The 27,133-nt window shown below is 48.0% G+C and overlaps 1 protein-coding gene across 9 annotated transcripts in view; it reads left to right on the top strand.

The window, feature by feature from the left end:
• Positions 1-27,133, top strand: part of CSMD2 (CUB and Sushi multiple domains 2) — a 602,474-nt gene that overhangs the window by 448,885 nt on the left and 126,456 nt on the right. For all 9 annotated transcript variants that reach the window (XM_045035511.1, XM_023258438.2, XM_023258437.2 and 6 more), the window contains 6 exons: positions 779-970; positions 6,383-6,521; positions 10,479-10,666; positions 21,373-21,567; positions 22,468-22,584; positions 25,294-25,407. In XM_045035511.1, coding sequence (XP_044891446.1) covers positions 779-970; positions 6,383-6,521; positions 10,479-10,666; positions 21,373-21,567; positions 22,468-22,584; positions 25,294-25,407 — 945 coding nt within the window. The remainder of the gene's footprint in view (positions 1-778; positions 971-6,382; positions 6,522-10,478; positions 10,667-21,372; positions 21,568-22,467; positions 22,585-25,293; positions 25,408-27,133) is intronic.

Below are 27,133 nucleotides of genomic sequence, written 5' to 3'. Positions count from 1 at the left end.
CTCATTCACTCATTCGTTCATCCTTTTATTTATTTATTCCTTCCCTCCGCCATTCATTTGACATTCGCTTTTAAAATACATGGTCTGTTGTATGCGAAGTTAGGTTACCAGCCTGGGAACATCTCCCACATTCCCACATTTTTGAATATTTGATACCTCTCAGCTACACATATCTATTTTGAACTCTACTTTATCACTTGCTACGAACATCAGACTTCCCTTTGGTTTCAGTCTGATGGGTGGTTGGGCATTTGCCATGCAAGGGAGGACACAGCCTTCACCGGACTCCAGTTCTCCCTGCCCCTTCACACCCGCTGCTCAGTGCTCAGGCAGACCTGCTCCCAACCCGTTGGCAGACCCTTCTGATTGAATACGTGGAGTTTAGACTTAATCGCCTTGTCACTCCTGTTGGCAACATGATGTACACAAAATTCAAAGCTTATCTATGGAACAAGGCTTGTGTCATTAAATCGAATTGAACTCACTCCTACAATCGTGGCTGTGTAATCACACCTAAGTCGTGGTATCTCGTGACAGGTGAAGGTACTACTGGTAAAATAGCTGGTGGTCCCCAGTGGCGGTGGAGGCGGTGACAGGAAATGGGGTGAGAACAGAAACGGTGGCACTGTTGCTGCAGCCAGCGATGCCGGTGGGAGGTGACAGATTGTGGCAGTGGCCCTGGCGGTGGGCGTGGTGATGGCAGTGAGGGTAATGAGCTGGAGCCTCATTGTCCGGCAGACATCTGGGCAACCCCACTTCTTCTGTTCCCTCATCCCAGTGTCCACAGCAACGTCCTGCAACGACCCTGGGGTCCCGCAGAACGGGAGCCGGAGCGGCGACAGTTGGGAAGCCGGAGACTCCACGGTGTTCCAGTGTGACCCTGGCTATGCGCTACAGGGGAGCGCGGAGATCAGCTGCGTGAAGATCGAGAACAGATTCTTCTGGCAGCCCAGCCCACCAACGTGCATTGGTACAAAGCAGCTGCAGAGCGAGTCCTGCCCTCTGGTCCCACCGGTTGTGTGTTCCAGACCCTGTGGCATAAGTGGCAGCTGCCTCTAGAGGCTGGCCGGGAGCATTGGAGCAGCTGAAAGTTGCAGAAAGCCCACAGTTTACCCTGCTTATATGCGCACACACACCCCCTCACATTCACACACTCACACTCCCTATACACGACAAATTCTTCCCTCCCCAAAACGGGCCCCCAAATTGCTAAGCCAGGCATGTCTGCCTCCTTTCTCCCCTGGCTCAGGCTATATAGGTTGGGAGGAAGGTGATGGGTGAGCTCGGGTAGGAAGGTCAGCAGGTTCCCAGATGCCCCTTCCATTACCTAAAGCACTGGAAGGGCACCCATAGGCTCAGGTATAAAGGAAAGAAGTTTGCCCTTTCTCTGCTCAAGGAAATTATTGGTTACCTGGGTGTCAGATCTCCAGATACGTCCTTAGTCTTAAAAATCTCCCCATTTGACCCATGAAGAAATGGAAACTCTGAGACTTGCCAAGGTCAGGGAGCTTGTAAGAGTTGGGGTGTGAATAATCGTGCTCCCTAGCCACTGGAGACTGGGATGGGGAGGGAGCTTGAAAGGAGGAGAAGACTGGAAAGAGAAATAGAAGCATCCAGGTGCTTACTGCCACATGGCCCTTTTTCTCAGGCAAAGTGCTGAATGCATTTATCTCCTGTGTCAACGACAGGTGTTAGAAGAGAAGCGATAGTCCCTGAGTCCCCTTGCTGTGTGCCAGCCCCATACTGGATGTTTTCGTACACAGCCTCATTTGACTTTCCCTACAGCTCTCCAGAATGAGCACCATTCCCTCATTTTACAGTTCAGGAAACTGAAACTTAGACAAATTTGGATATCTTGCCCAAATCACAGGGCTAGGGTATGGCAGAGCCAAGATTCACACCCACATCAGTCTGAATGCAAAGCGTTTCAATTTCCTACCTCCCACACTGACTACTGTGCCGGGGACAGGTCCCAGGGACTTTCTGAGACACAGCCCAGCGGCTTCCACCTGGCCAATGCCCTGCAGGCACCTCTTTCCACAGAGGCTCCAGGGGAGGCTCTGTCCAGGCATCCAAGGACTGGCCTTTGCCGGCCAAGCTCTGAGGCTTGGCACAGAAGGAGACACACTGAATCCCGTCTCTCACAAGTAATTGGGAGCGACCCAGGTTACATGGTAGGAGCATGGTGAACATACAGCAGACAGGAAGTTGAGACCTGGGTTCCAGGAACAGCTCCATTCTCAGCTACATGGAGCCATGTAGGAAAGAATATGGGGTACTGAAGGAGACAGATCGGGGTTCAGATCCTGGCTGTGCCATTGACTAGTTCAGTGGCCATGGGGAATCAATCCATCTCTGAGCCTCAGTTTCCTATTCTGTAAAGTGAGAGTAGATATACGTCTCTTGGCATTGTGGGGTGAGGACATAACTAACCCAAATCTCAAGAAATGCTAATTCCCTCCTTGCTTTTCTCTTTCCTTCCTTCCTAACTTCCTTCCTTCTTTCCTTTCCTTCTTTCTCTGTTTTCTTCTTTTCAGTTTTAGGACTCCCCTCCCTCCCCTGAGCCAGAATCCCATCTGGGAAGGGGAATTCTGGTGAGGCCCAGAAGGGAATCAGATGACCTCTGAGGCCCCTTCCAAATTTAGCTTTCTACAGGGCTGTGATTCCTTAGGCTTCTCTTACAGAAAAGCAGGTCCTGAGATAAGACTGTCCCAGGTGGAGGAGGGGGGCTGCACTGTGTTAAGCTGTTGAGAGCAATAAATGTGCAGCAAGCAGGGCAAAGAGGTTAATTTAGCTTTCATTACCCATTCTTCTGTACTCAGCTTGGGGAAACGTTCCTCAGGCAACAAAATGAATGTCTTTGTCTCTTCGCTCAAACAGTCTGGAAATCCCAGTGACAAGCCCCTAATTTCCAGCTCCCTTGGCAGTCTGCCATGACCGGTCTGGCTGGCCTTGATATCCCTTCATTATAGGGAAAAAGCAAGGGGGGAAAACAAGTATTTATTGAGCATCATCCCCATGATAGGCACCGGGCTAGACATTTTAGCTGCATTCTTGCAAATGGAATCACCAGGTGGTAAGTTTTGAGCTCAGGTTCTGGATTCCAACTACCGAGTCCGGTGGCTTCACCACAGCAAGCTGTGTGGCCTTAGACAAATTATTTAATCTCCCTGTGCCTCATTTTCCTCTCCTGTAAAATAGGGACAACGATAGCACCTACCTCATCACGTTGTTTTGAGGATTAAGTAAGGTCATACTACAAAGCACTTAGAACCACATCTGGTTCATGGTGAACACAGTGTATGTTAGAAGCCATTCTCGTCATTTTTCTTTTCTTTTTTTTTTTTTCAATTTTATAAGTGGGGAAATGGAGGCCCAGAGAAGGGATACCTTGCCCAAATTCACAGCTAGTAAGCGGGACAATCAGAATTGGAACCCAGGACTGTGTAACTGCAAGTCCGGTGGCCTTTTTCTCAACTCTCGCCCCACAGTACAGCCTGCCCACTCCTTGGCCATCTGGGATGATCAACCACGTGCTTCCACTCCCTCCTGAGCTTCCATGGTTTGTAAGCTCGAGCCTGGGTCTGCAGGCCAGAACCTGCCTTCTGCTTCTGACTCACAGTAGGGAGAGGGCAGGGCATGACCGTGGGTGAGGGGCAGGCACCCTGGATTGGGAGCAAGACCCAGCTTCTAGTTCCAGCCTGCCTTCCCAACCCTGTGGGTCACCTGCTAAAAGGACCAGGCGATGCTAGGATGTTGCCAAGGCCTCATTTAGTCTGCAACAGCTCAGTTGTCCTGCTGGCTTGCCAATGGGACTGGAAAGGGAAGGCATTTCCTTCCTCGGCATACTACTCAATCAGCTGCAAACAGGAAACAGCTAGGAGCCTGGCCAGGCCTTGATACACAAATGGCAGAGGGCAGTGAAGCCCACATCGGGGTCCTGAGTGGGAAGCAGGTGCCTGATCATCCGATGCCAGGGAACCATCTGGAGGGCGACTGTGCCATAGCAGAGGCCTAGAACCCAGACAAACTGTGAGCACTTTGGGGGTTGGCAGAAGAACAATACAGGAAGGTTCAGAAACACCCAGACTCACCCCAACCTGTGGCTAACTTAAGGGGGAAACCCCTGTGCAACAAAAGAGTCTCATGCCTGGTGGCCCTTGCTCTAATGGGAGGCATCACTGTGCCCCCTTAAAAGGTCCCCTGGGAATTCAGACTGCCCACATGACCTGCATCAGTTTCTAGGCCATGGGTAGGGCCACTCTTAGGACCAGGCAGTGGGTTCTGCTGTGTTAAGTGCAAGATTTTATCCTGATCACACAGGCCTCCAGTGCGTCTCATTCATGTAACCCTCTTCTCTAAGAGAGTGCAGGGGAGGAGTGAATGAGACACAAAGCAGACCTGATGAGAGGAACCATCCTTGTTCATAGGCGTTCCTGCAGCTGGGGCTGCTCCCCTGCCAGCCTATAGGGAGGAGCACTCCTCTGCTCCCCGGCCAGCAATTCCCAGCAGAATAAAATGGGAAAGGGGCATCCTTTGGAGCCAGACAGATGAAGGTCGAGTCTCAGAGTGACTCTGGGCAAGGTCCTTAACCCCCCTGAGTCCCAGCCTCCTCATTTCTAAACGAGGAAGAACAATCCATAGCTCATGGAGCTGTTACGAGATGTAAATGAGATGATGTATGTAATATGCTATACGTCATGTCTGACATATAACAGGTGCCCACTTGAGTGTTCTTGGTATTCAAGTTGATACTTGGGATGTACTTTCCATGGGAGGGAAAAAATACCCACTACTCTTGACCACTCAGGTTTTATGTTCAGCCATGTTAGGGCTTTTATGGCCCTGAAGACTACTGTTGTTGTTGTTGTTGTTGTTGTTGTTTTGAAAGGCCCTGTGGGCATTGATCTAGTGCTTTAAGCCTTACCCTGAATGAAAGGTACAGCGTGAGGCAATAAAACTCAGCTCTGTGACAAGCAATTGGCTGCTCTTAGGTTCAGTCTTAGATACACCCTTGGCTCCTGCCTGTGTGTCACATCTTGGATTTTCTGGCCTCTCCTTGAATGGCTTTCCAGGCTCCGGTGGGCTCACTACCGGCCTGCTGTACTTCAACCTCCAGTTGTGCCCTGTGGTTTTCTTCTCAGACCAGGCCATGTTTACAGTCTCGGCCAGATTTCCTGTTAGTGACCCCGTATACTTTCCAGCCTCCCCTTTCTCACACCCTACTGCTACAGCACAGTGACCCAGCCATTCAGGGAAGAACCTGATTCAGAATCTGGGAAATGCCCCCACAGGGCTCTGGGCAAGCAACTTCTTGTATCGCCAGCCAATTTCCTGCTGCCCGCCTGCTTGAAAGGCCTGTCATCTCAAGCCAGATGGGGTGGGGACCACCATGGCCTCATGGAGCTCCGTCATATCTCCATACAACTGAGGGGCACACATTCTCTCAGACAAGGTCTTCCGGAAAATTGGAAGGTGTCTGCATCCCCAAGCAGATGCCGAAAGCACTGACAGCCAGGAGGCCAGCCACACTTGGCGGGTGAACGTGATTGTGTTTTTCGCTCCTCCTGGCAGCGAGTGACGTGGAACGCGGGATAAACACCCACAAAGCTCACCTGAAAACTGGATGTGAGGCGGTGGAAGGAGACCATGTGTTTCAAATGTCTCAGAGATGAATAAGGGCTCCAAATACTGACTGCTTACTGTATGCCAAATGCTTTAACCACCTCTCCAAAATTTTTACTACCATCCCCAAGGGAAATACAATGTCTTCCTGCAATAGAGAAAGGATGCTGAGGTCCAGAGAGGTTAGGTAAATTCCCTAAGGTCACATAGCCAGGAAGTGGCAGAGCCAGATATTTTGTCTTTGTTTTTAATAATTTCCTGAGGTGAGGGGCACCTGGGTGGCTCAGTCGATTAAGCATCCGACTTCAGCTCAGGTCATGATCTCATAGTTCGTGAGTTCAAGCCCCACATCAGGCTCTGTGCTGACAGCTCAGAGCCTGGAGCCCGCTTCAGATTCTGTGTCTCCCTCTCTCTCTGCCCCTTCTCCACTCACTCTCTGTCTCTCTCTCTATCAAAAATAAACACTAAAAACTAAATAATAATTTCCTGAGGTGAAATTCACGTAACATAAAATTTCCTATGTTAAAATAAATGATTCAGTGCCATCTGGTGCATTCGCAATGTTGTGCAACCACCACCTCTGCTAGTTCCAAAACATTTCTGTCACTTCAGGGTACAACCTTGTACCCATTCCATCCCACCCTGCCCTTGGCCCCTCAAGCCAGGTTTTAACCCCCCTGCACTGTGCCTTACCAGTGCCCAAGAAAATGTGACCCGGTGAGGGGAAAGTCTGACCCTTGTCTTCCTCTCTCCCCAGCTCCCTGCGGGGGAGACCTGTCGGGTCCATCAGGAGTCATTCTGTCACCAAATTACCCAGAACCTTACCCGCCAGGCAAAGAGTGTGACTGGAAAGTGACCGTCTCTCCGGACTACGTCATCGCCCTGGTATTTAACATGTATGTACCTTTCCCCCGGGTGGGAGATGAGGGGTTCAGAGCAACTAGGGGTTTTAGACCCCGGTGTCCAGGTGAGTACACATAGGCGTGCCAGGGGCAGAGTTCTCCATTCCGTGGAAGGTGAAGGAGTCCAAAGGAAGGAAACTAGCATTTATTGGATGTCTCCCATGTGCCCTGAGCTGTGCTCTGTGGTTTTACACATACTATCTTATTTACTCCTTATGATAATTGATGAAGTAGCTATTATTCTATCTTTTTTTTTTAAACCTCCGAAGGTGTTGAGATTCAGAAAGCAGGGCCTCGCTGGATCCTTTTTCCCCTGCTCTCCTGTGTTTTCCCCTTCTGTTGCCACCTGGCCCCTTCCATCACGCTCCCTAGAGGGGAACAGGCTCAAGTTTTTCTCAGGTTTTCCCCCATCCAGCTCCTGCACGGTCTCCTTCATCCCTCTAGAGGCAAACCCTTCAAAAGGATCATCTCTGCTTGTGTCTCCGTCCTGACCTCCTCCAACCTGTTCACTCTCCAACCACTGAAATCTGGGTTCGGCCTCCACGGTCCCGCTAGCAACTCCATTGATAAAAGACACCAGCGAACTCCTGGTCGCCGCACAAAATGGAACTTTCCATGTTTTAGCCCATGGCACTTCCGGCTCGCTCCCTCCATCCTTACCCTGCTTTTTCTCCTTGGTTTCTGTGAAGTTCCTCCCTTCTGGTTCTCCAGGTTTCTGTGACTCTGTGGCTTCCTTTTCGTGGCCCCCTTCCCCGGCCAGGCTCTATCTCCAGCCTCTCCCCTCCTCATCCACACTTCCTTCCTGGACCAGCCCATCTGCTCCGATGGCTTCACCCTCCTCTTGTAACCTGGAGACTCCATGCAACCACTGCCCAGACTGTCTTCTGAGCTGCAGCCTCCCATTTCCAACTGGTGGAGGTCTGGTACCCGCAGCAGCGCGTACAGAACTAAGCATATGACTTCTCCCCTCAGAAGAGCTCTCTTCTGACCCCTAGGGAGTGCCACCGTCATGCACCTGCCCTGCTCCTTCCATTAGTGAGCAAGGCTTGGAGCCTGTGCGGCCTTAATTCTCCTCACATTTTCCCCTCTTCTCCAGCCTCCCAGCTACTGCCTTGCTTGAAACCCTTATTATTTCTCAACTAGATTACTACCGTAGTCTCTCCTGACTGGTTCCTCTGCCCCCATCTTCCTCCCATGCCAACCTCTTCTCGAGCTGGCTGTCAAAGTGACCTTGTCTGGCGAAAATGCTAAAATAGCCACCTCATTTTCCATTTGAACATATGATAATGCGCGACTCAGCAGTAAAAAGGAATGAACTACTGATACAGGCAACATGGCTGAATCTCAAAAATACCATGCTGAGCAAAAGAAAACAGATTCAAAAAAAGACATAATGTATGATTCCACTTACATGAAATTTTAGGATCAGCAAAATAAGTCTATGGTGATAAAATTCTGTTCGGTGGTGGCTTCTCAGGGTAGGGAGGGTTGACTGGGAAGGGGAACATTCCAGGACGCTGGAAACATCCTGGGTCTTGTCATGCATGTGTCAAAACCGATAGGGTGGTATACTTAATTGCTGATCATTTCATGGGGTGTGAGTTATACCTCGACTTGAAAACGAAGACACAAACAGATACGTCTTTTATTTTAAAATCCTGTAGTGGTTATACCTCCATCCTATAAAATCAGAATGTTGAAGGACACCTGGGTGGCTCAGTCTCTTAAGCATCCAACTCTTGATTTCGGCTCAGGTCGTGATCTCATGGTTCATGAGTTTGAGCCCCACATGGGGCTCTGCGCTGATGGTGCGGAGCCTGCTTGAGATTCTCTCTGTCTCTGCCCCTCCTCAGGTCCCACTCTCTCTCTATCTCAAAATAAATCATTAAGCTGTAAAAAAAAAAAAAAAAAAAAAAAAAAACTTTGGACTTTTCAGTCCCATCTATCTGGCCTCTGCCTACCTCTCCATTCAGTAACCCCCCCCAACCCCAACCCCATTCTAACCCCTGAGCTCCAGCCAGACTGAACTACTCACAGCTTCAAGACTATTTCTTGCCCTTGTGACTTCACCCCTGCTTCTCCTTTCTTGGCGACTTCCTTTTCTCTCCTGGTCCAACTACTAAGGGTCTCTGCATCTCCCAAAACTTCCTCCAGCTTGGCCTCCACGAAAGCTTTCACTTCCTCCTCCCCGAGGAACTTTGTGTTGTGATCCCATGTGCCTGTACAGACCTCATGCTTTGCTTAGTTGTCTTCCCATCCATCGCTTCCTTTGGCCCTATCGCCATCTTGAAGGAGGGGTGTAATCTGATAGATCCCTGTGTCCCGAGCACCTTGCACAGTGCCCGGCACATTGAGATTGCTCAGCTAAACTACAATGATGGAAGGAAGGCAGGGACAGACAGAAGGCAGTTAGGAAGTGGCAGAGAGATCATCTGTGACCAAGACTGGCTCTCTTCAAACCACTCCCCTGGTGACTTGGGAAAAAGCACATTGGCTGGAAGCTGAATTATGGGAGCAAGAAGACCATACCACCTAGAAGTGGTGGTGTGACCCTGCCACTGACCCCAGTGCGAGGTGCCATGGAGGAAGGAGGCCAATACACATCTGGCTCCACCCCCCTGTAACTTTCGGATCCCCATCCCATCCCCCTGCCAGCCCAACCCACTTTGTCCTAGAGATGTCACGGTCCCCTCTCTCTGCCACATGTCTTAGCTAAAGAGTAGAACTGCTATTTCATTCTTAGCTGGGCCAAAAGGAATATCTGAGTATCGCAGCCCGTGGCTCAGCTCTAAACAAGTTTGCATCAGAAATCTGTTCCCAACTCACATTCTGTCATTTTCATCTTTGCACACCTGATTAGTGTCCATTGCTTTGTTGCATACGTACCTAAGACTGGACTGACTGCATCACAGGGCAGGCATATGTTCAGATCTAGTAGGTGTTGTGAAACAGTTTTCCCAAGTGGCTGAGCAAATTTACCTCCTGCCAGCAGGGCCCGAGAGCGCCAGTGGCTCCACATTCTCTCCAGTCTTGGTATTTCCCATCATTTTCACTCTGGCCAATCCGGTGGGATCAATGACACTGAAGAACTCTAACATTCAATTTGCCAAACTAAGACAGTTTTTTCAAATGGATTTTTTCCCATGCGAGAGTCAAAATAGCCAAGAAAGAGGCATGCTCGTGGGTGCCAGAGTGGGATGGTTGCGAATCCCAAGGAGAGCTGAGAACTGGCTTGGGGATAAGGGGGCGAAGCCGAGCTCTTCATGAGAACGGACCCCTTCCTGCCTGGGAATGGCTCCCTGGGTGACTCTTTGCTCTTGGAAAAGGAGGTGCAGATAGCACATTACAGAGAACATCAGAGGCAAATAAGTGGACTGCTCTAGCTGACCACTCGGTATGTAGAATTGGTAACTCATTTTCCCTTGTGCGCACAGCATAGTGAATACAGACAACAATATTGTATTACAGTCATCAAACTTGCTGAGAAACTAGATCTTAATTATTCCAGCCACTAGAAAGAAGTGATAACTATGTGACGTGATGAAGGGACTAATTGTCACTACTTTGGCAATCATATTACATCATATAAATGTAGCCAGTGGACATGTTACACTCCTTAAATTTACACAATATTGTATGTCAAGTGTATTCCAATTAAAAATATTCGTGCAGAAAGAGGCTGCTAGATTTTCAGCTCCTGGTTTCCAGACACCAGCTCTGGGACCTGTCTCCTCTGCCCCCACGCCTGACTTCTCCATCTCCTCGCCTGACTGGGAGGCCATCAGGGGGCTTTACCATTTTCCTCCTAGCCAGGAAGTGTCAGGAATTGGGTGCCGGTGGGGTGAAGGGCTCACTGTCTGGGAGGCCCCATCCTTTGGTTGAGAGCCTAAGGCACAGTATGAGCCTTTTTTGACCTTAGTGGGGTGGGGGTGGGATGTTTTTGTTCCCCAGCTTTAACTTGGAGCCAGGCTATGACTTCCTCCATATCTACGATGGACGGGACTCCCTCAGCCCTCTCATAGGAAGCTTCTATGGCTCCCAGCTTCCGGCCCGCATTGAGAGCAGCAGCAACAGCCTCTTCCTCGCCTTCCGCAGTGACGCGTCCGTGAGCAGTGCTGGCTTCGTCATCGACTACACAGGTAGGGCCCTGGTGGCAGAGAGTAGTGAGGGCAGGGCCAGTGAGACCTGGCAGAGGGGAGGGGTAGTGAGGAGGGCCCTGGGCTGGGTCACCAGCAGCCTCCGCCAGCCCTGGCGCCACTGAACCTGCAGAGAGCCCCTGCCTTCCCTGCGGCCCTGAGGGTGGTTTAGCCTTTCCCACCTATGTGCCCCAGGCCTTGGAGGAATTGGGGGGCTGGCATTCTTCTCACACTTCATTTCTATCTCCACATCTCTGCTCTTCTTCTGTCCTTTTTCTGTGAGGGTCATTCCTTGCTCTTCTTTTATAACCTCTGTCCAGACCTAACAGCTCACAGAGGCTCTGATGTGAGGCTCGGTCTTCCTCTCTTCCTCAAAGTCTCCCACCATCCCGGGAACTTCAGTGCCCATGTGGACGGCTCATCCAGCTTCTTGGCTATACTCTGGCACCCTGTCGTAGCCTGGACCCTTTCTGACACTTCCTGATTCCAACCCTCACCCCTCCAGCTGTCCCATTCTTTTGCTGCCATTGTATTTTGAATTAAGTCAAGCTGAACAGGATAGAGGTCAAAGCAGGGGTCAGCACATGTTTTCTTAAAGGACCAGATAGTCAATATTTTAGGCTTGTGAGGCATATGGTCTCTGTCACAACTACTCAGCGCTGCTGCTGGGGTAGCCTAAGACCAAACATAAAGGAACGGGCATGGCTGTGTTCCAAAAAGCATCTACTTAACAAAAAAGCAGGGGCGCCTGGGTGGCTCGTCGGTTGAGTGTCAGACTTCGGCTCAGGTCACGATCTCACAGTTCATGGGTTCGAGCCCCGCATCGGGCTCTGTGCTGACAGCTCAGAGCCTGGAGCCTGCTTCAAATTCTGTGACTCCCGCTCTCTCTGCCCCTCCCCCACTCGCACTCTGTCTCTCGCTCTCAAAAAATAAAACATTAAAAAAAATTAAAATTAAAAAAAAAAAAGCAGGCCTCGCTCCCTGCCTGGTCAAGAGCCTAGACTGTCAGATGAACTGGGTTCTGGGCTCATGTTTGCTAGTTAGCAGTTGTGTGGCCTTGGGCAAGTTATGTAACCTCTTGAAAAACCTCCATTCCTTCATCATAAAACGAGGGTGGCCTAATCCCTGCCTCACAGAAATGCTGTGAAGATCAGTGATTCTGTGCAGCAAAGCCCCTGGCCCGGTGCCTGGCACGTCTCAGGCACCCTATAATGTCTAAGCAGCAGCCATAGTAAGAGTGGCTCCAGGCTCTGGGCCACTCCAAGTTCTTCTATCCTGTTATTGTCTTCATGACCTTTTCTTCCCTAATCGTCCCAGACGCTTTTATCCAAATCCTAGATCCACTTCTTGCTTGATTGGTGAGCTTGGCAGGCTATTATCTCTTGGAAACCATTCCTCCATCTATAAAGTGGTGGTAATAATAATTACATTGCAGAAGGTTAAAATTAAAAGATATTTTATACATCCATATTATATGCATGAGTACAATGCCCAGTAGGTACTGAACACTCTACAGATACTCTAGAGATGATGGATTTTGTTATTGTTGCTCTCAGCCAAGTTCACCCAGGCCTCATCAGCCTGTGTGGACAAATGGGGTCATATTACCAGTTAAAATTTAAAAAGTTTCTGGCTCGTGTCCCCCACTTGCATAGTGTAGGACCTCAGCAACCTTTGAAAGTGTTCCTTAATTACATATTTCTGGCAACTGCTGGGAATAGCTCACATGCGCTCACAAATAACACCAATCGTAACAATAGCTAACTTAGCAACTACCAACCGCCAGTGTGGTCCTAAGTACTTCACATCCATCAACACATCAAAATCCCCAAAACTATCGCTTGTCTGCTATTTGTCAGGTACGGTTCTAGAAGATACTTCGTGCACAAAGTAGAGAATGTTTTGCTGTGGTCTTCCCTTCCCGTGGGGCTGGCCTAGATGATGGATATTTTGCTGATCTCTCTTCCTGCAGACGCCTGCCATTCAATAAACCTCCCATTCCCGAATCCTCCTACATCAGAACAAACACAGTCACATAGTGTGGAATTCTAACAGCAGCACAACTTAGACTCAGACTGGGACCTGTCACCCCGCCAGCCCCACTGCTGTATTGTCATCTTCGCTTTTCTTATTGTTCACCTCTTGCATCACACTTACAGAAAGAACAGAAGTACCCTCAAGTCCCCTGCCCCCCTGGCCCTTCTGTTGCAGCCTTGCAAAATGGCATCCTTCATCGCACCCACATGCAAGTGGCTGAGCATGACCAGAAAAAGTCACACAAATGTGGCACTTGGAGCCACCGCAAATGATGTCTTTTAACCCTAGACGAGCATTAGCAACCACCTGAGCCACCTCCAACCTGTCCTACCTGGGGTCTTCTCCCTGGTGGAGATCCCAAAATGTCACCCCACATGTCACCCCATGATGAGATGATCATCATCTGTGGAAACAGTAAGCTACTGGGTAGAAATCACGGTCTCCTGGCTGCAGGCATCTCTCCCCCCATCCCCTCCACTGAAGCCACGGCCTAGAGCCACGCTTTCAGGGCCTCTTTCCCAGGGAAGCCCCTTCCACTTTCAGCTGTTGGCCCAAGACCACATCTACAGGGGCCCCCAGCTCTGAAACACAGCCCCAAGGAATAAGGCCTTCCAGGCTGCCATCTCAGCCAGCCAAGCAGCTAAGAGGCCAATCACTGGGATGAGGGGAGAGGTGATGCCCACCCATGCACCCTCCGCTGCCTTGTTAGCATCTGTGGTTCAAACGCCAAGATAAATGCGCGTGTTTGGTGCAGGAGGTACCTGGTGAGGCCTGAGGCAGCTTTCCCTCCTTCTCGGGTGGCACACTCCCTAATATTAGTCCCTTCTCTACTATGGCCTCAGCCGCTGGTCAGGCATCCCATTTCGTGGGACCCTTGCCTTGCCGCCTGGTCTCCTCCACATCCCAAGATCTCTGGATTCCTGGAATGGATCTACTCTGCTACCAGATCCCATGGCCTCGATGATATCCCCCCATGTTCAATATCTTTATGGGGTGGCCTCCATCACTTACTAACAGTATGGCCTTAAGCAAGTCGCTTACCTTCCCTGAGCATCCCTTCCTCACCCATCAAGGAGGGAGAGCACACTACATGGGAGAGGTGGTGTGAGGGTAGTGGACAGGAACAGCACCTAGCACAGGGCCCAATGCCAGTAGGTAGTAGGCACATACTTTGATCCACCTTCTCTATCCGATTCCCTTCTTTCCTGTGTAATGGGTATTTCATTTGTTCTGCTCTTGTTTGGAAAAGAGAAGGGTTTGGAGCCTTCCTCATGGGGCTAGCCCAGTATGATGCAGTCAGTACATTTTCTTTCCTGTTTCATTTTCTTTTCAGTAGAATGCAGTCAGTACCTTTTCTGTTTACTGAAGCTATAAAGTGGGAGATGGTGTTCTGCATACATATACGTATGAGCGTGAAATATTTATAACATGAATATTGGTGACGTGTATGTATGTGTATCCTATATATGTCTCCTGTCCATGGCAAAGAATTTAGACACTGTGTTCTGCAAGTCCATAGAACACCATAGACTGAGATGTAGCCCACGAAGGACTTGCACCCTGAGGCAGGTCTGAATCCTTAGGAAGAGAAGAATTGGCCTCATCCATCTATATGCCATCTTGTTTCCAGAGGCAGAATGCTGTCTTTCAGAGAGTACCTCCTCCCTCCCCCTTCTCCCCAGCTGAAGTGGAAGGGGCTTCATTGGGAAACCAGACCTGGAAGTATGGCTCTAGCCTGTGGCTTCAGTGGAGCAGATGGAAAGGTGACCACAGCCAGGATGCCATGAATATGGGGATTTCTACCCAGTACCACACTGTACCCAGGATGATGAGATGATTTAGGGCTCCTCTAATGCTGAGTATTTGGGTCCTCCTGGGGGCTGTGGCTTCAGGGTCCTGGATTGGGAGATGAGAGGAGCCACACAGAGAGATGTTGCTGGACTTAGCTGAGCTTAGCCCAGTGGCAACCACTCTTTGAGGTCAACCCCTCCTCTGACCAGAGGCACACAGACCAGGGGCCTTGCCCCACATCCTGCCAACTTCCCAAGTGGGAAGCAGAAATAGTGTGGTCGCATCTGAGTCCGGGATCCTTGAGTTTCAAATTGAGAAACCCACTCAGACCAAATTCAGCAAAAAAAGGGGGGGCGGGGGAGGGTAAAAATGCAAAGACCTAAAACTCATTCAAAACCAACTTGAGACAGAAAGGAAACTTTATTATAAGAAAAGTAATGGCCAATATAATTTAAGCCAAAAAGTGTTCTGTATTTTAACAGTACACATCACAAAAACCCCCTCTAATATAACACAAAAAGGGAATATATTTTTCATAAACTTCCAAGGGATTGAGATCAGGAAGGGAGAGTCGAAGGTTGAGATTGGCTCCTGTCTCCAGGACCACTTGGTCTCCTCCCTGCTTCATCCTCTTTTTACAGATCAATGGTCATTGCCTCTGCTAAGGCAAGTATGTCCGCCTCACTCTTGACTCTGAATTATTTCCCAGTTTGTGTCCCGGTTCCAAATCCCAAAGGACTTGAAGACTGACCAGGCTTAAGCATCCATTGACCAATGTCATGGAATTAGGCTTCTTCATAAGGGGCAAAGGCAGATCATGCATTTTTACTCTTCTGTTCACACAGTAGATATTTATTCAGTACCTTCTATATGCCAGACCCTGTTATAGGGGCTGAGAACAAAACAAAGTTCCTGTCTCCATGGACTTCACGTGCCAGTGACAACCAGACAGGTAGACATTTATGCTACCAATGAGATCTTGGAGACTCACCTAATTATAAGGCAGTGATGGGAGAGTTTGTAGGTGTCTCTCTTCAGTTGCTGCTGGAAGGTGGTTGTGATGTCTGTGTCATTCTAGGCAGGTCTTCTAGATGATCCTGAATGCAATCATGTCATTTGTGGATTTTTATAAGACTCTGCTCTGAGGCATTCTCATCTGGATTCAGCTACCTGGGTAGCTTTACCCTTTGCTAGAAGGAAACAGGGCAAAATAAGGAGGATCTTGTTTTTTTGATACAATTACTAAAAATGAGTCCCAGAGAGACTTACTGTCTTTCCCTAAGCCAAAAACATCGGGAAATGGTGGTGGTGGGTCAGGGGGAGGGGAGGCGGAGCTTTACTCTCATTTTCCAGCAGGTGTGGTGGCTCCCTTCTGGGCAGGGACAGGCTAGCATGTTCATGCATGAGTGTGGAGGCCATTCACTCACTCAAAAAATGCTTACTGAGCTCTCACCTCATGCCGCACCTTGTGCTAAATATGGAGGCTATGGCAGTGGGCACAGTGGTCATGGTCCCTAAGATAACATAAAGGTGAATGAGGGAAACAGACAACAAATACATAGATCAACGAGGAGTAAGAAGCGGAAGTTAGGAAAGAGCAAGCTGCTGAGAAGAGAAATGGGGAGTCTGCCTCAGAATGGCAGTTGGTGAAGGTGAAGGCTTTGCCCAGCAGGCATCATTTAAACAGACCTCAAGGTTGAGAAGAAGCCCACTGTGCAAGAACAGGGTTGGGGGAGTGTTTCAGACAGAGGGAGTTTGAAGAAGTTCAGAAGAAGAGTTTGAAGCCTGTGTTGGAGAACCTGAAATAACTCAGGAAAGACCAAGGTCAGCTTCTACCAGAAGGTACTAAAAAGCACCTGTTTTCTCTTTTAAGCCCTTGGCTGGAACACTACGGGCCAAGGAGTTGCAACCAGGTTTCCACACTGCTCCCACTACCACCACTACCAGGAACCACCACTGCCATGGGTCTTTCTTTTTATTTATTTTATTTTTTATTTAAACTCAAGTTAGTTAACATACAGTGTAGTCTTGGCTTCAGGAATAGAACTCAGTGGTTCATCAGTTATATATGACACCCAGTGCTCATCCCAAAAACTGGGTTGCCTTAATGCCCATCACCCATTTAACCCATCCCCTCACCCATCTCCCCTTTAGCAACCCTCCGTCTGTTCTCTGCATTTAGGAGTCTCTCAAGGTTTTCCTCCCTCTCTGTTTTTATCTTATTTTTCCTTCCCTTCCCCTATGTTCATCTGTTGTGTTGCTCAAATTCCACATATGAGTGAAATAATATGATATCTGTCTTTCTCTAACTGACTTATTTCGCTTAGCATAGTACCCTCCTTGTTTCCATCCATGTTGTTGCAAATGGCAAAATTTTTTTCTTTTTCATTGCCGAGTAGTATTCCACTGTATAAATAAATAAGTAACTGTATACCCACATCTTCTTTATCCATTAATCAAAGACATGAACAGACACTTTTCCAAAGAAGACATCCAGAGGCTAACAGACACATGAAAAAATGCTCAACATCACTTATCAGGGAAATACAAATCAAAGCTACAATGATCACACCTGTCAGAATGGGTCTTCCTTTTTAAATTCAAAATGGAAATACCTTCATTTTTTGCCTATTTTAAAAGTAAAATGTGTTTGCTGGGAAAATGCAGACAATACAGAAGCACATAAGATGTACTCTAAACACTTAACACCTACTGTTACTACCATCCCCTGAAGCACCATTGTTAACAGTTTGTTATCTTATTCCAGATATTTTTTATAAAAATAAAATAATGTGAATTCTATAACAAGGGTTAGAAAACTTTTTTTCTATAAAGGACCAGACAGTAAATAGGCTGAGCAAACCACATAGTTTCTGTTACATCAACTCAACTCTGCTGTTGAAATGCCGAAAGAGCCATAGACAGTATTTAAACAAATAGGGGAGGTTGTGTTCCAGTAAAACTTTATTAACAACTTTATACAAAAACAAGCAGTGAGACTGTGGGCTATAGTTTGCTGATCCCTGTTCTATATGAGTAGAGATCACACCATATGTACTAATCTGTCATATGGGTTTGTTTTTACTTTGTTTTTGGTTTTTGTCCAATGATAGATCCTGATCATTTTTCCATATCAGTATTCAAAGACTTTTGCAATTCTTTTTAAAGCCTGCTTGTATTTCAGTGGATGGCTGTAATCCAATCTTTTTAACCAGTTCCTTACTGGTTGCGTGTGCATATTGCTATTTTCAGTGTCTTGCTATTACAGTGTTTAGAAATGTTCCTTATCTATTAGGACAAAAAGAAGCTGGTTCTTTTGCTATTCCCATTTTGGGCTTGGTGTTTATTTATTATTATCACAATGATATTTCAGTCATTACAGTTTTATCATTCACAGCTGAGCTCTGGTTTGGCTGACTAAAGACCTGATTTTGGTCTTAATTCCACTTCTTACCAGCTGAATGGCTTGGGAAACTCATTTAGCCTCTCTGATCACCACATTTCTCATCAGTAACCTGAACAGGAGCACACCTGGCCCTGCCTGCTGCAGAGGCTATTGTGAGGCACAAATGAGATAACAGATTGGAAAGTACGTTGAAAATTATAACGTGATATTCCTCTATAAGGGGCTATCATCATTATCATTACTCTTGTCATTTTCATTAATGTGATAATGCTCAGAATGATGAGCTCTTCTTGCTCCGACATGTGAGTAACTATAAAATACAGTCTGTAGTTGTGATCATTGATGTGACTGTGAATTTTCCAAGCCCTGGGGTGTTCAGCCAGTCAATTCAGCATCCATTTATTAAGCGTCCGTTGTGTGCCAAACAGAACCAGCTCCAATACCAAGTTCTGTGCTAATTGCCAGGGTTATGAAGAGAATAGCTAAAGGTTCCTGTCCTTTAGGAATTCAGAATCCACTGGAAGGAAATATACTTATCCAACCTACCAAGATAATGCCACACATGCTATCATTCAGGAAATAAAAACAGAATTCTGCCAGAGAGAAGGCAAAGTACAGGAAACTTGCTCAAGAGAAGGTGGCATTGAAAAGCGTAGGAGTTTGGGGTGCCTGGGTGGCTCAATCAGTTAAGCATCTGATCTTGATCTCACCATTTGTGAGTTCGAGCCCCACATCAGGCTCTATGCTGACAGCTCAGAGCCTGGAGCCTGCTTCAGATTCTGTGTCTCCCTGGCTCTCTGCCCCTCCCCCACTTACACTCTGTCTCTCCCTCTCTCAAAAATAAATAAACATTAAAAAAAGAAAAGTGTAGGAGTTTTTGCAATTATGGAGAAGAGAAGAAAGGACTCTCTGACAGCGTAAAGTTCTGGGACAGACATGCCCAGCTATTACCCAAAAGCACAGCTTCTTGTGTGAGGTAGAAGTTTATTCTCCTTCCTATAAAAGAAATCTAGAGATTGTCATCCAGGGATGATGAGGTGACCCCTTCCCCAACCCTGGCTCCTCTTGCCTTTCTGCTCTACCATGCTAGGACATGGTTCCCATCCTCATGGTTATCTCAGGATCCAAGATGGAGACTGGAATTCTAGTCATCATCTCTAAGTTAAGACTATGGGGAAGAGGAAAGAAGGAAAAAAAAGAAGGACTAATGAGCATTCTCTCAGCTGAGTCACTTTCTCTTAAGCAGGCTTTCTAGAAGTCCCACGTTTATCCACTTGCCAGGCACTGGACTAGAGCAGTAAATAAAACTGGATAACTTCCTCATGAACCTGCACTCTAGTTGAGAGAGATAGGAAAAAATGGATGAATATTTAGTGCATGAGATAGTATTGGTGCCAGTGCAGAGAAACAAAGCAGAGAAAGGTGACCAGGAGTGCTGGGGAGAAGAATATCAAAAATTTAAATAGCTAGTCAAGGAGGTGTCTCTAAGAAGGTGACACTGTTAAATCCTGAAGGAGCTGAGAGAGAGAGCCATGGAGGTGAAGAAACATTCCGTGAACAGCAGCCAATGTGGTTGGAACAAAGTTAGCAAAGGGATGATAGGAGTTGAGATCATAGAGGGGTGGGGATTGGGGACAGAAGACCCAGGACTTTTAGACCCATACGGATTTGGGCTTTTACTCTGAGTGAGACAGGAGACTGTCTGACTTGACTGTGTTTACATCTCTTTGGCCAGATGTAGCTGCTTGGAAAGCTAGAAGATGTAGATTTTAGCTGGTGCCTTGGTAGTCTGGATAAAATCTGGTTTCTATTATTTAAGGATGAAGGGGAGAAGTGGATACTGGGGGGCCCCAGCTAGTTCTGCCCCTTATGAGCTTCTCTGAGCTTATGAATTTCTCTGAGCTTCAAATTAGGTTTGACCGACTTTAATTTGTAAAAAGGACAGATGAAATATAAGACATGGTGACAGTTCCCTGTAACTCTGTGATTCTCAGATGGGTTACCTAATGGCCAGTTCTATTCTGGCCAGAGCCAGTGAGCTTAGGGAAAGGACAGGTTTGATTGAGGGGTGAAGGTGACACACCATAGGACCCATGAGGAAACCACTGAGGTGTCCTCTTCTAGATAAGGGACCATTTTCTGGGTCCCACTTGAGTTTAAATGTAGTAGCATATCCAGGACGGCTGCCCCCTTAGCCATAGGCAAAGACAAAGAGCAGGGCCATCATAGGGCTCAAATGCAAGAGTGGCTGGACTTGGCAGGATGTGGATGCTCAGAGCCCCATCCCATCAGTCAATGGGCTGACTGGCAGCTGAGCATCCCCTCGAGCAGTGGCTGCTTCATATTGGCAGCCTAAAAGATGCCCAGGTGACAAGGACAGCCTCAGCAAAATTCCTCAGCTATTCATCCCTGAACTCTGAGCCCTTCTGTTCTGGTTCTTTCCTCCTTAAATCTGTTATTTGAACTTCTGAACTTGTGAGTCCACCGGCGAGGGCTGTCAGCACCTTTTTGTGAGCCCCATCCCTAGACCTCCCTGTAGCATAGCCTCCAGGAGTCTAATGGAATCCTGATACTCAGTGGCATTTCCCTGACACTGTCCAGCCATGATGACGGGCCTCTTGACCACCAGCGGTCTTTGACCAAGGAGGATGAGGAAAAGCAGTGCAAGTGCAAGTGAACAGTTGGCTCCCAAGAGCTGCTCAAGATTCCCAGCTGATGGTGAGGGAGGCTGCACAGTGCCCTTTTCCAGAGATGGGGGTTCCCGAGTCGTGCTCTCAATCGCTCAGGCAGCACCAAGTTCGCTCTCATAGAGGGACAGAGTAGATGCCTGTTAGGTGTATCATGGATGCCTAATTGGAGAGACATATATGCCACAAAAATCAGGTAGAGAAAAATACTACTGTTTTAATAAACTAGCAAGCACCCAATACCCCGATGCAAAACCCTGCAAAACTGTTTAACCCTAGATAAGTCCGGAGGTTAAAGTAGGGTTTCCCTTATGATAAAAATTCTTTACTTGGAATTTAAAAAAATAAATAAATAAATAAAGTAGGGTTTCCTACTTCCTTCCTAAATCTAAGGACTGGTGCCCTTGCAATCAGAAGTACCTGCAAGGTACTTCTTGCAGAAGTACCTATGACAGCAGTCAGCCTCCCCTGGAGAGAGTGGGGTCAAGGAGTGACAGAGGGCCCCTAAGGTTTAGCTGCAACTTGCTCCTTTGTGGATCAGGGCAAGAATGTGGAGGAGAAGAGGGAAAATTTCATTCTCCAAGATGATCTCCAGCCCTAGATTTAGAGACGTTTTCAGACCTGAAGGGAAAAGAACCAGAAATCCCAAATCCCCATATGCCCTGTGGCTAATTAGAGTCAGGGTCTCCTCTTGGCTGTTGCACCATGGAATTAGGCCACTAATGAGTTGTGTGTGTGTGTGTGTGTGTGTGTGTGTGTGTGTGTGTGTGTGTGTTTCTTTTTTCCAGAAAACCCACGGGAGTCGTGTTTTGACCCTGGTTCCATCAAGAACGGCACGCGAGTGGGGTCCGATCTGAAGCTGGGCTCCTCCATCACCTATTACTGCCACGGGGGCTATGAGGTTGAGGGCGCCTCTACCCTCAGCTGCATTCTGGGGCCTGATGGGAAGCCCGCATGGAACAACCCCCGACCAGTGTGCACAGGTGGTGGGACAGGGGCGGGAAGGAGTCAGAGGGAGTGAGGGCATGCCAGGGGCAGAAGGGGCTGTCAGCTGGGGGAAGGGAGGCATGGGACATGGTCCTAAGAGCGGGCTCTTTGAGTCCACTGTGAATGAGAGAGGCTGGTAATTCACCAGGTAGACAGTCCCTATCGACATGTCCTCTCTCAGACCACCTAGTGTGCCCACTCAGACAGAGGCCATCATCAGTGGCCCCCAGACATGCCAGTAAGTCATATGAGGGAGATTGGAGGTTAAAGATAACCTGGGCTTAGGGAAAGTCACTGAGAGATCATATGTGTAAAACTAAGGCCAGCAGGGTGGGCTGACTCCAGCAGGGTCTGGCTTAGCTCTGGGGCCCTGACAAGAGAGATGGGATGGAGTGTCAGAACTTCAAGAGCATGGTGGCCACCCCAAGTTGGAAAGCAAGGAGGCCCCTTTGCCCAGGTGAGAGAGGCTGGCTCTCAGGGCCACCCCTCATAGAACTGGGCACCTTGGATGGGAACAGAAGGTGGCTGGGCCGCATGGGACAGCTGCTCCCAGTGGGGCTAGCCTGGGGGCACTAACTCATGTGGACACATGCCTGGGCAGACATCAGCCATGGGACAGACGGTCAGTCCTAGGCCCCTGTGCCTCCAGGGACTGATGCTAGTGTTACTAGTTAGGGAGCAGAGTCTGACATGTGCCCAGGAGGGCCCTTGACAGCATCAAGGAAGGTTTCAGGCCACATGCCAGGCCAGGGAGGTGCTCAGAACTCCCCTCCTCCACACTAGCTGCTGCACACCTCAGGGCAGCCTCATGGGACCAGTGGCTCAGGCTGGGGTGAGCATGACAGCTGATGAGAGGCCTCAAGATCACCTGGCCCTCCCTCTGATTTCTCTTCCAGCCCCCTGTGGGGGACAGTATGTGGGTTCAGACGGAGTGGTCTTATCCCCCAACTACCCCCAGAACTACACCAGTGGACAGATCTGCCTCTATTTTGTCACCGTGCCCAAGGACTACGGTATGTTTATTTATGTTTCCCGACCTCTTCCAGGCCCCCGGGCCCTTCCCACTCGCGCCCCCGGCTCCACTCTCAATTGTATCCACTCCCATTGTGGGAACGGGTAGACCATCTCCGGTACAGGACTCCTGGGTGCAGATGCCATGCAGTGGAAATAAGATACACTGTCGGGTGCGCTCCTGACGTATGTGTGGGAGGAGCACTAGCAAGGCCAGCAGCACAAGGGGATGCAGCTGGGGAGGAAGTAGCCAGGACGGAGGGAAGGCAGGGATGCCGGACACTAGCCAGCACAGCCCACGTCTGACTGGAGGTGCTGCAGATCCAGGCTGACTGGGAACCCAGGGGAGGGTGACCAAAGGGCAGGAAGAAGGAAGGAGTGGGACAGAGCTGGGAACCCCAGTGTTCCACCATCCCATCCGAGCCTGGGAGCCTAGCCCAGCAGCTATAGGTAGGGCAAACGAGAAAAGTGGGGGGCAGGCCAGTGTCCTGAGAAAGCAGAAAAACTTCCAGATTCCAAGAGACTCAGACAAAAAGAAGCCAGGCTTGTCACCTGGTTGGCAGTGGGGACATTTAAGAGTCCTGCCATCCCTGAAGGATTTAGGAAGTTCTAAGGGGCAGCCAGACTGGTTGTACCTGAGCAATCAGGTGACCCACCCGGATACTTTCTCCCTGGATCTCCTCTTTGTAGGAGGAGTAACAACTATTTCTAAACAGGATTGGTGTTGGGTGGGGTGAAGGGCACTGATAAATCCTGACCATCTAGGAGAGGGATGGGGCAGCAGCTGGCTACTTATGCCCAAGATAGGGTGGAGGGAGCATAGGGCAAGGCCTGATGCCACCAAGCATTTATGAAGCATCTCTCAGGGACCACACACTCTGTTGCAGACGTGAGCGACATGTGCTCCCTGACCTCTGTGAACTCCCCATCTCACCTTAACCTACCACTCCAGCCATCACGCAGCACTCCCACCCCAGCCCCTGCACACATACATGTGTGTGTGTGTGTGTGTGTGACGCCAGCCACCCCAGCATACTTATGTGGCAGGAGCTTTGGACCTGCAGGCTCACAGTTAGAAAAGTCCTAAAACGTTGTCCAGTCCAATCTGCTACTCAGAACAGAATCCTTGATTAGTGGTGTGCAGTTTGTGCCTGGATTCCTCCCATAATAAAGAGCTCGGCCTTTAAAGGAAGCAACCCCAAGGCTGGTCAGTTTCATTGGGCTGAAACAGGCACACAGAGAGCCAGTTCGAGGAAGGGCAGTGGTCTGTCCCAAGTATCTTGTCTTTGCCAAGGATGCTGAGCCCCGGAATTCGGGGCAGACTTTTGCCTCTGCAACACTGGCTCCAAGCTCAGGTCTCAGCTCTGACTTCCTCTTCTAATCTTCCTTTGATCTGCTACCTAAAGTGACCTGCCTCATTCTATCATGTTTTCCCATTACCTCTAGGACTTAATTTTAACTATCTGAAATTATCTTCCCTATCTCTTTGCTTAAGTGGGCTTTTTCCTCCCTTTATTGACTGTCTTTTCCCACTAGAATGCACACTCTGAAAGCAGGAATGTTGCCCATCGTGTTCACCTCTGCAGGAGGGAGGACGGAGATACCCCTGCCACCACCTCAGTACCCATTTTCAGGGTTCCACAGTGTGCTCTCCCTCCTGCCTCTCCCTCCAGCCCCTCTGGCCCCTGCTCCTCTCCCTCCTACCCTGCTTCTTGCCCCCAGATATGCCTGGCAAACTGGTAAGCCAGCACAGGCAGACCACACCAAGCTCAGGCAGATAGCTGAGTTAGAGCTGTTCGCACTGTGTGATCAGTGATGCCAGCCCCTCCAGCAGTGCCTGGAAGAGAGGGGCAGCTGAAGAAATCCCGTGTGATTTGTAGCTGGTGGCATGAATAGCCATCAAATGGCAGGGCCCTTAGGCCTCATCCGAGAGGGGCTCATCAAGACCACGGACCACCAGCTTTTCAGCCCCTTCCTGGAGTGAGCTGAGTGCCATTTGGGGAACATTCTTAACTTCTGGGCCTCAGTTTCTTTGTCTTTAAAATATGAACATCTAAAAGAGACACAGTTGAAGATGATACATCTGGCAAACATGGTACCTGGCACACAGTAGGTGCTTTGTAAATACCATTTTGCCTCTTCCCTTGGCTTTGCCAGAGGGAAATGAGCTCAAGATGTTTGCCCATTCCTTAGACAGTCGCTCTTTCCCCAGGAGCAGCTGCTTTTCACCACCCTTATTCCTCTTAACCGTGGGGCATCTTGTATCAAAGGCTGTCCTGGTCAGCAGGATTTCTGAAGAAAAAACAAAGGAAAATACAGGGTCCTGAGAGCACATGGAAAATGGGAGGTGTTGCCAAAAGCCCTTCCATGTCCTTAAGTAGCTGCTGCCACTGCTATCTGGGAAAGGAATGGGGTTGGCCCAGCTCCAGTTCCACCAGTCCTGACTGTTATGTTCAGTCTTCAATGTTATCTTGACCCATGAGGGAGAATGCCAGCTGGCCCTTTCCACCTCCCCACAACCCTGTGCCTGGGGTCTGGCCAGTGTGCTGATCAGCCAGTAGAAGCCTCAGCAAGCAGTCAGCCCCAGGAACCAACAACTTCCGCGGAGGCTTCCCTGCTCCTGGCCTGCAGCCCCCACACCTCCAGTCCTTGCCCCCAACATGGTGGCCAGTCTTCCATGCTGAGGTCTCCACACCATGTCTCCTTCGCAGTGGTGTTTGGACAGTTCGCCTTCTTCCATACGGCCCTCAACGACGTGGTGGAGGTGCATGATGGCCACAGCCAGCACTCCCGGCTCCTCAGCTCCCTCTCGGGCTCCCACACAGGTACCCAGGGCTTGGCCGGCATTGGGGATGGTGGTGGGCTGAGGGCATTTCGGGCCCGCTGAAAGGAAAGAGGCCCTGTAAGCCCAGCCACAGGTGGCACCACACAGCTTTGTGTCTGTCGTCCACTGGTGCTTTCTCTACAACACGACAGTCAGCTCCTGGTAGCCCAAACGTAGAAGGGGGCTTGGGAAACTACCCTCACCCCAAGGTGTGTCTACACTGCTGCCCCAAGTGGTGTAGTATTCCCCTGTTGGTTTATTCTAAGACCCAACATGTTTTTCTGATTATAAACATACTGCTTTTTCAATGCAGAAATCTTAGAGGCAAGACAAAATAACTGTATGGAGAATTAAAATAAAAACCACCCAGAAAGAACCACTGAAAGATGGAGTGTATTTTCCCCCAGCCTTTATATCTACTTAGACTTAATCTTTTGTATATTTTATTGAATAAAACAATGTACATATTTTTATTGAAATGTCCATTGTGAGCATTTCTGTCATTATTTCCTTCTATAATAGGATTTTTAAATGCTGCAAAACAGTCCATCATATAGTTACTTAACATTTATGTTAAAAAATTTATGCAATGAATTCCCTATTATTGAACATCGAGATTGTTTCTAATTTTTCACTCTCGTGAATAGTAACCCAGTGTATTATGCATACGTCTCTATACACATCTCTATTACCTTAGACTATCTAGAAGTAGAATTGCCAAGTTAAAGGATATGTGCGATCTTAACTTAAGGCTTTTTGTGGGAATCTAACTATATTCTTTCAAACTTAGTTAATCAGTTATTTTAACAGAATTATCAAAATCCCTGATTTTGAAATATGCCAAAATGCCAAACATCCCTCTAGAAAGTCCTTGCCACTCTGTTCACCAAAAGTGAATAAGAGATCATGTTTTATTCTCACAAAAACTAGCTAATTAAGGAAACAAAAGCATCATCAGTTTGAAAAGTGAGAATTGTATCTCATTTCTTAATTTGCCTTTTTTTATTACAAGTTAGGGTAAACTTTTTATAATGTAATTATTGGCCCATGCATTTTTTATTTGTGAATTTACTTGTGTATTGCTGTTGATTTTTCTATTACCATTTATCTTCTATTGACTTAGTAGACCTCCATATTATTACAAGCTATACGTATCATATGCCATAAAAACCTCTTGTCTATATTAAATGCTATAAAATGCTTTCCCCTACACTTTGTCATTTGCCACTTAATTTTCTTCAGGGTATATTTTAATGTCAGAAAATTTAAATTTCTCCTGACATCAAATCTATCAATGCTTTCTTTTATAGTTTTCCCCTTTACTTTTCTGCTGATGAAGTAAATATTCTTCTGTGTTTTCTTTTGCTTCTTTTCAGTGTGATTGTTCTGCTTTAATACCTTTGGAATTTATCTTGATTTGTTATTTGTTATAGGGAATCTAACCATATTTTTTCAAATTTAGTTAATCTGTTGTCCTAACAAAATTTTCAAAATGCCAGATTTACATCTATTAAGTTTTTATGAAGTTAAGGATGTTTCCAGACTTTATATCCATGTCTTTAAGTGTCTGTGTATTTTTCTATCTGTATCAAAAAACTTAGTGTAAGGTTATAAAAATGTTTAATATTAGGATAATTTTAAACATATGGTAATGTGAGCCCCCAAACTTGTTCCTTTCTTTTGAATTTTTTATTGACTGCTCTTCTTTATCTTTTTTATTTTTTTTT

Source organism: Felis catus, chromosome C1 (assembly GCF_018350175.1).
Source record: "Felis catus isolate Fca126 chromosome C1, F.catus_Fca126_mat1.0, whole genome shotgun sequence".
In the NCBI taxonomy this organism is placed as follows: domain Eukaryota; kingdom Metazoa; phylum Chordata; class Mammalia; order Carnivora; family Felidae; genus Felis; species Felis catus.
This window is presented reverse-complemented; position numbering and strand designations above follow the sequence as displayed.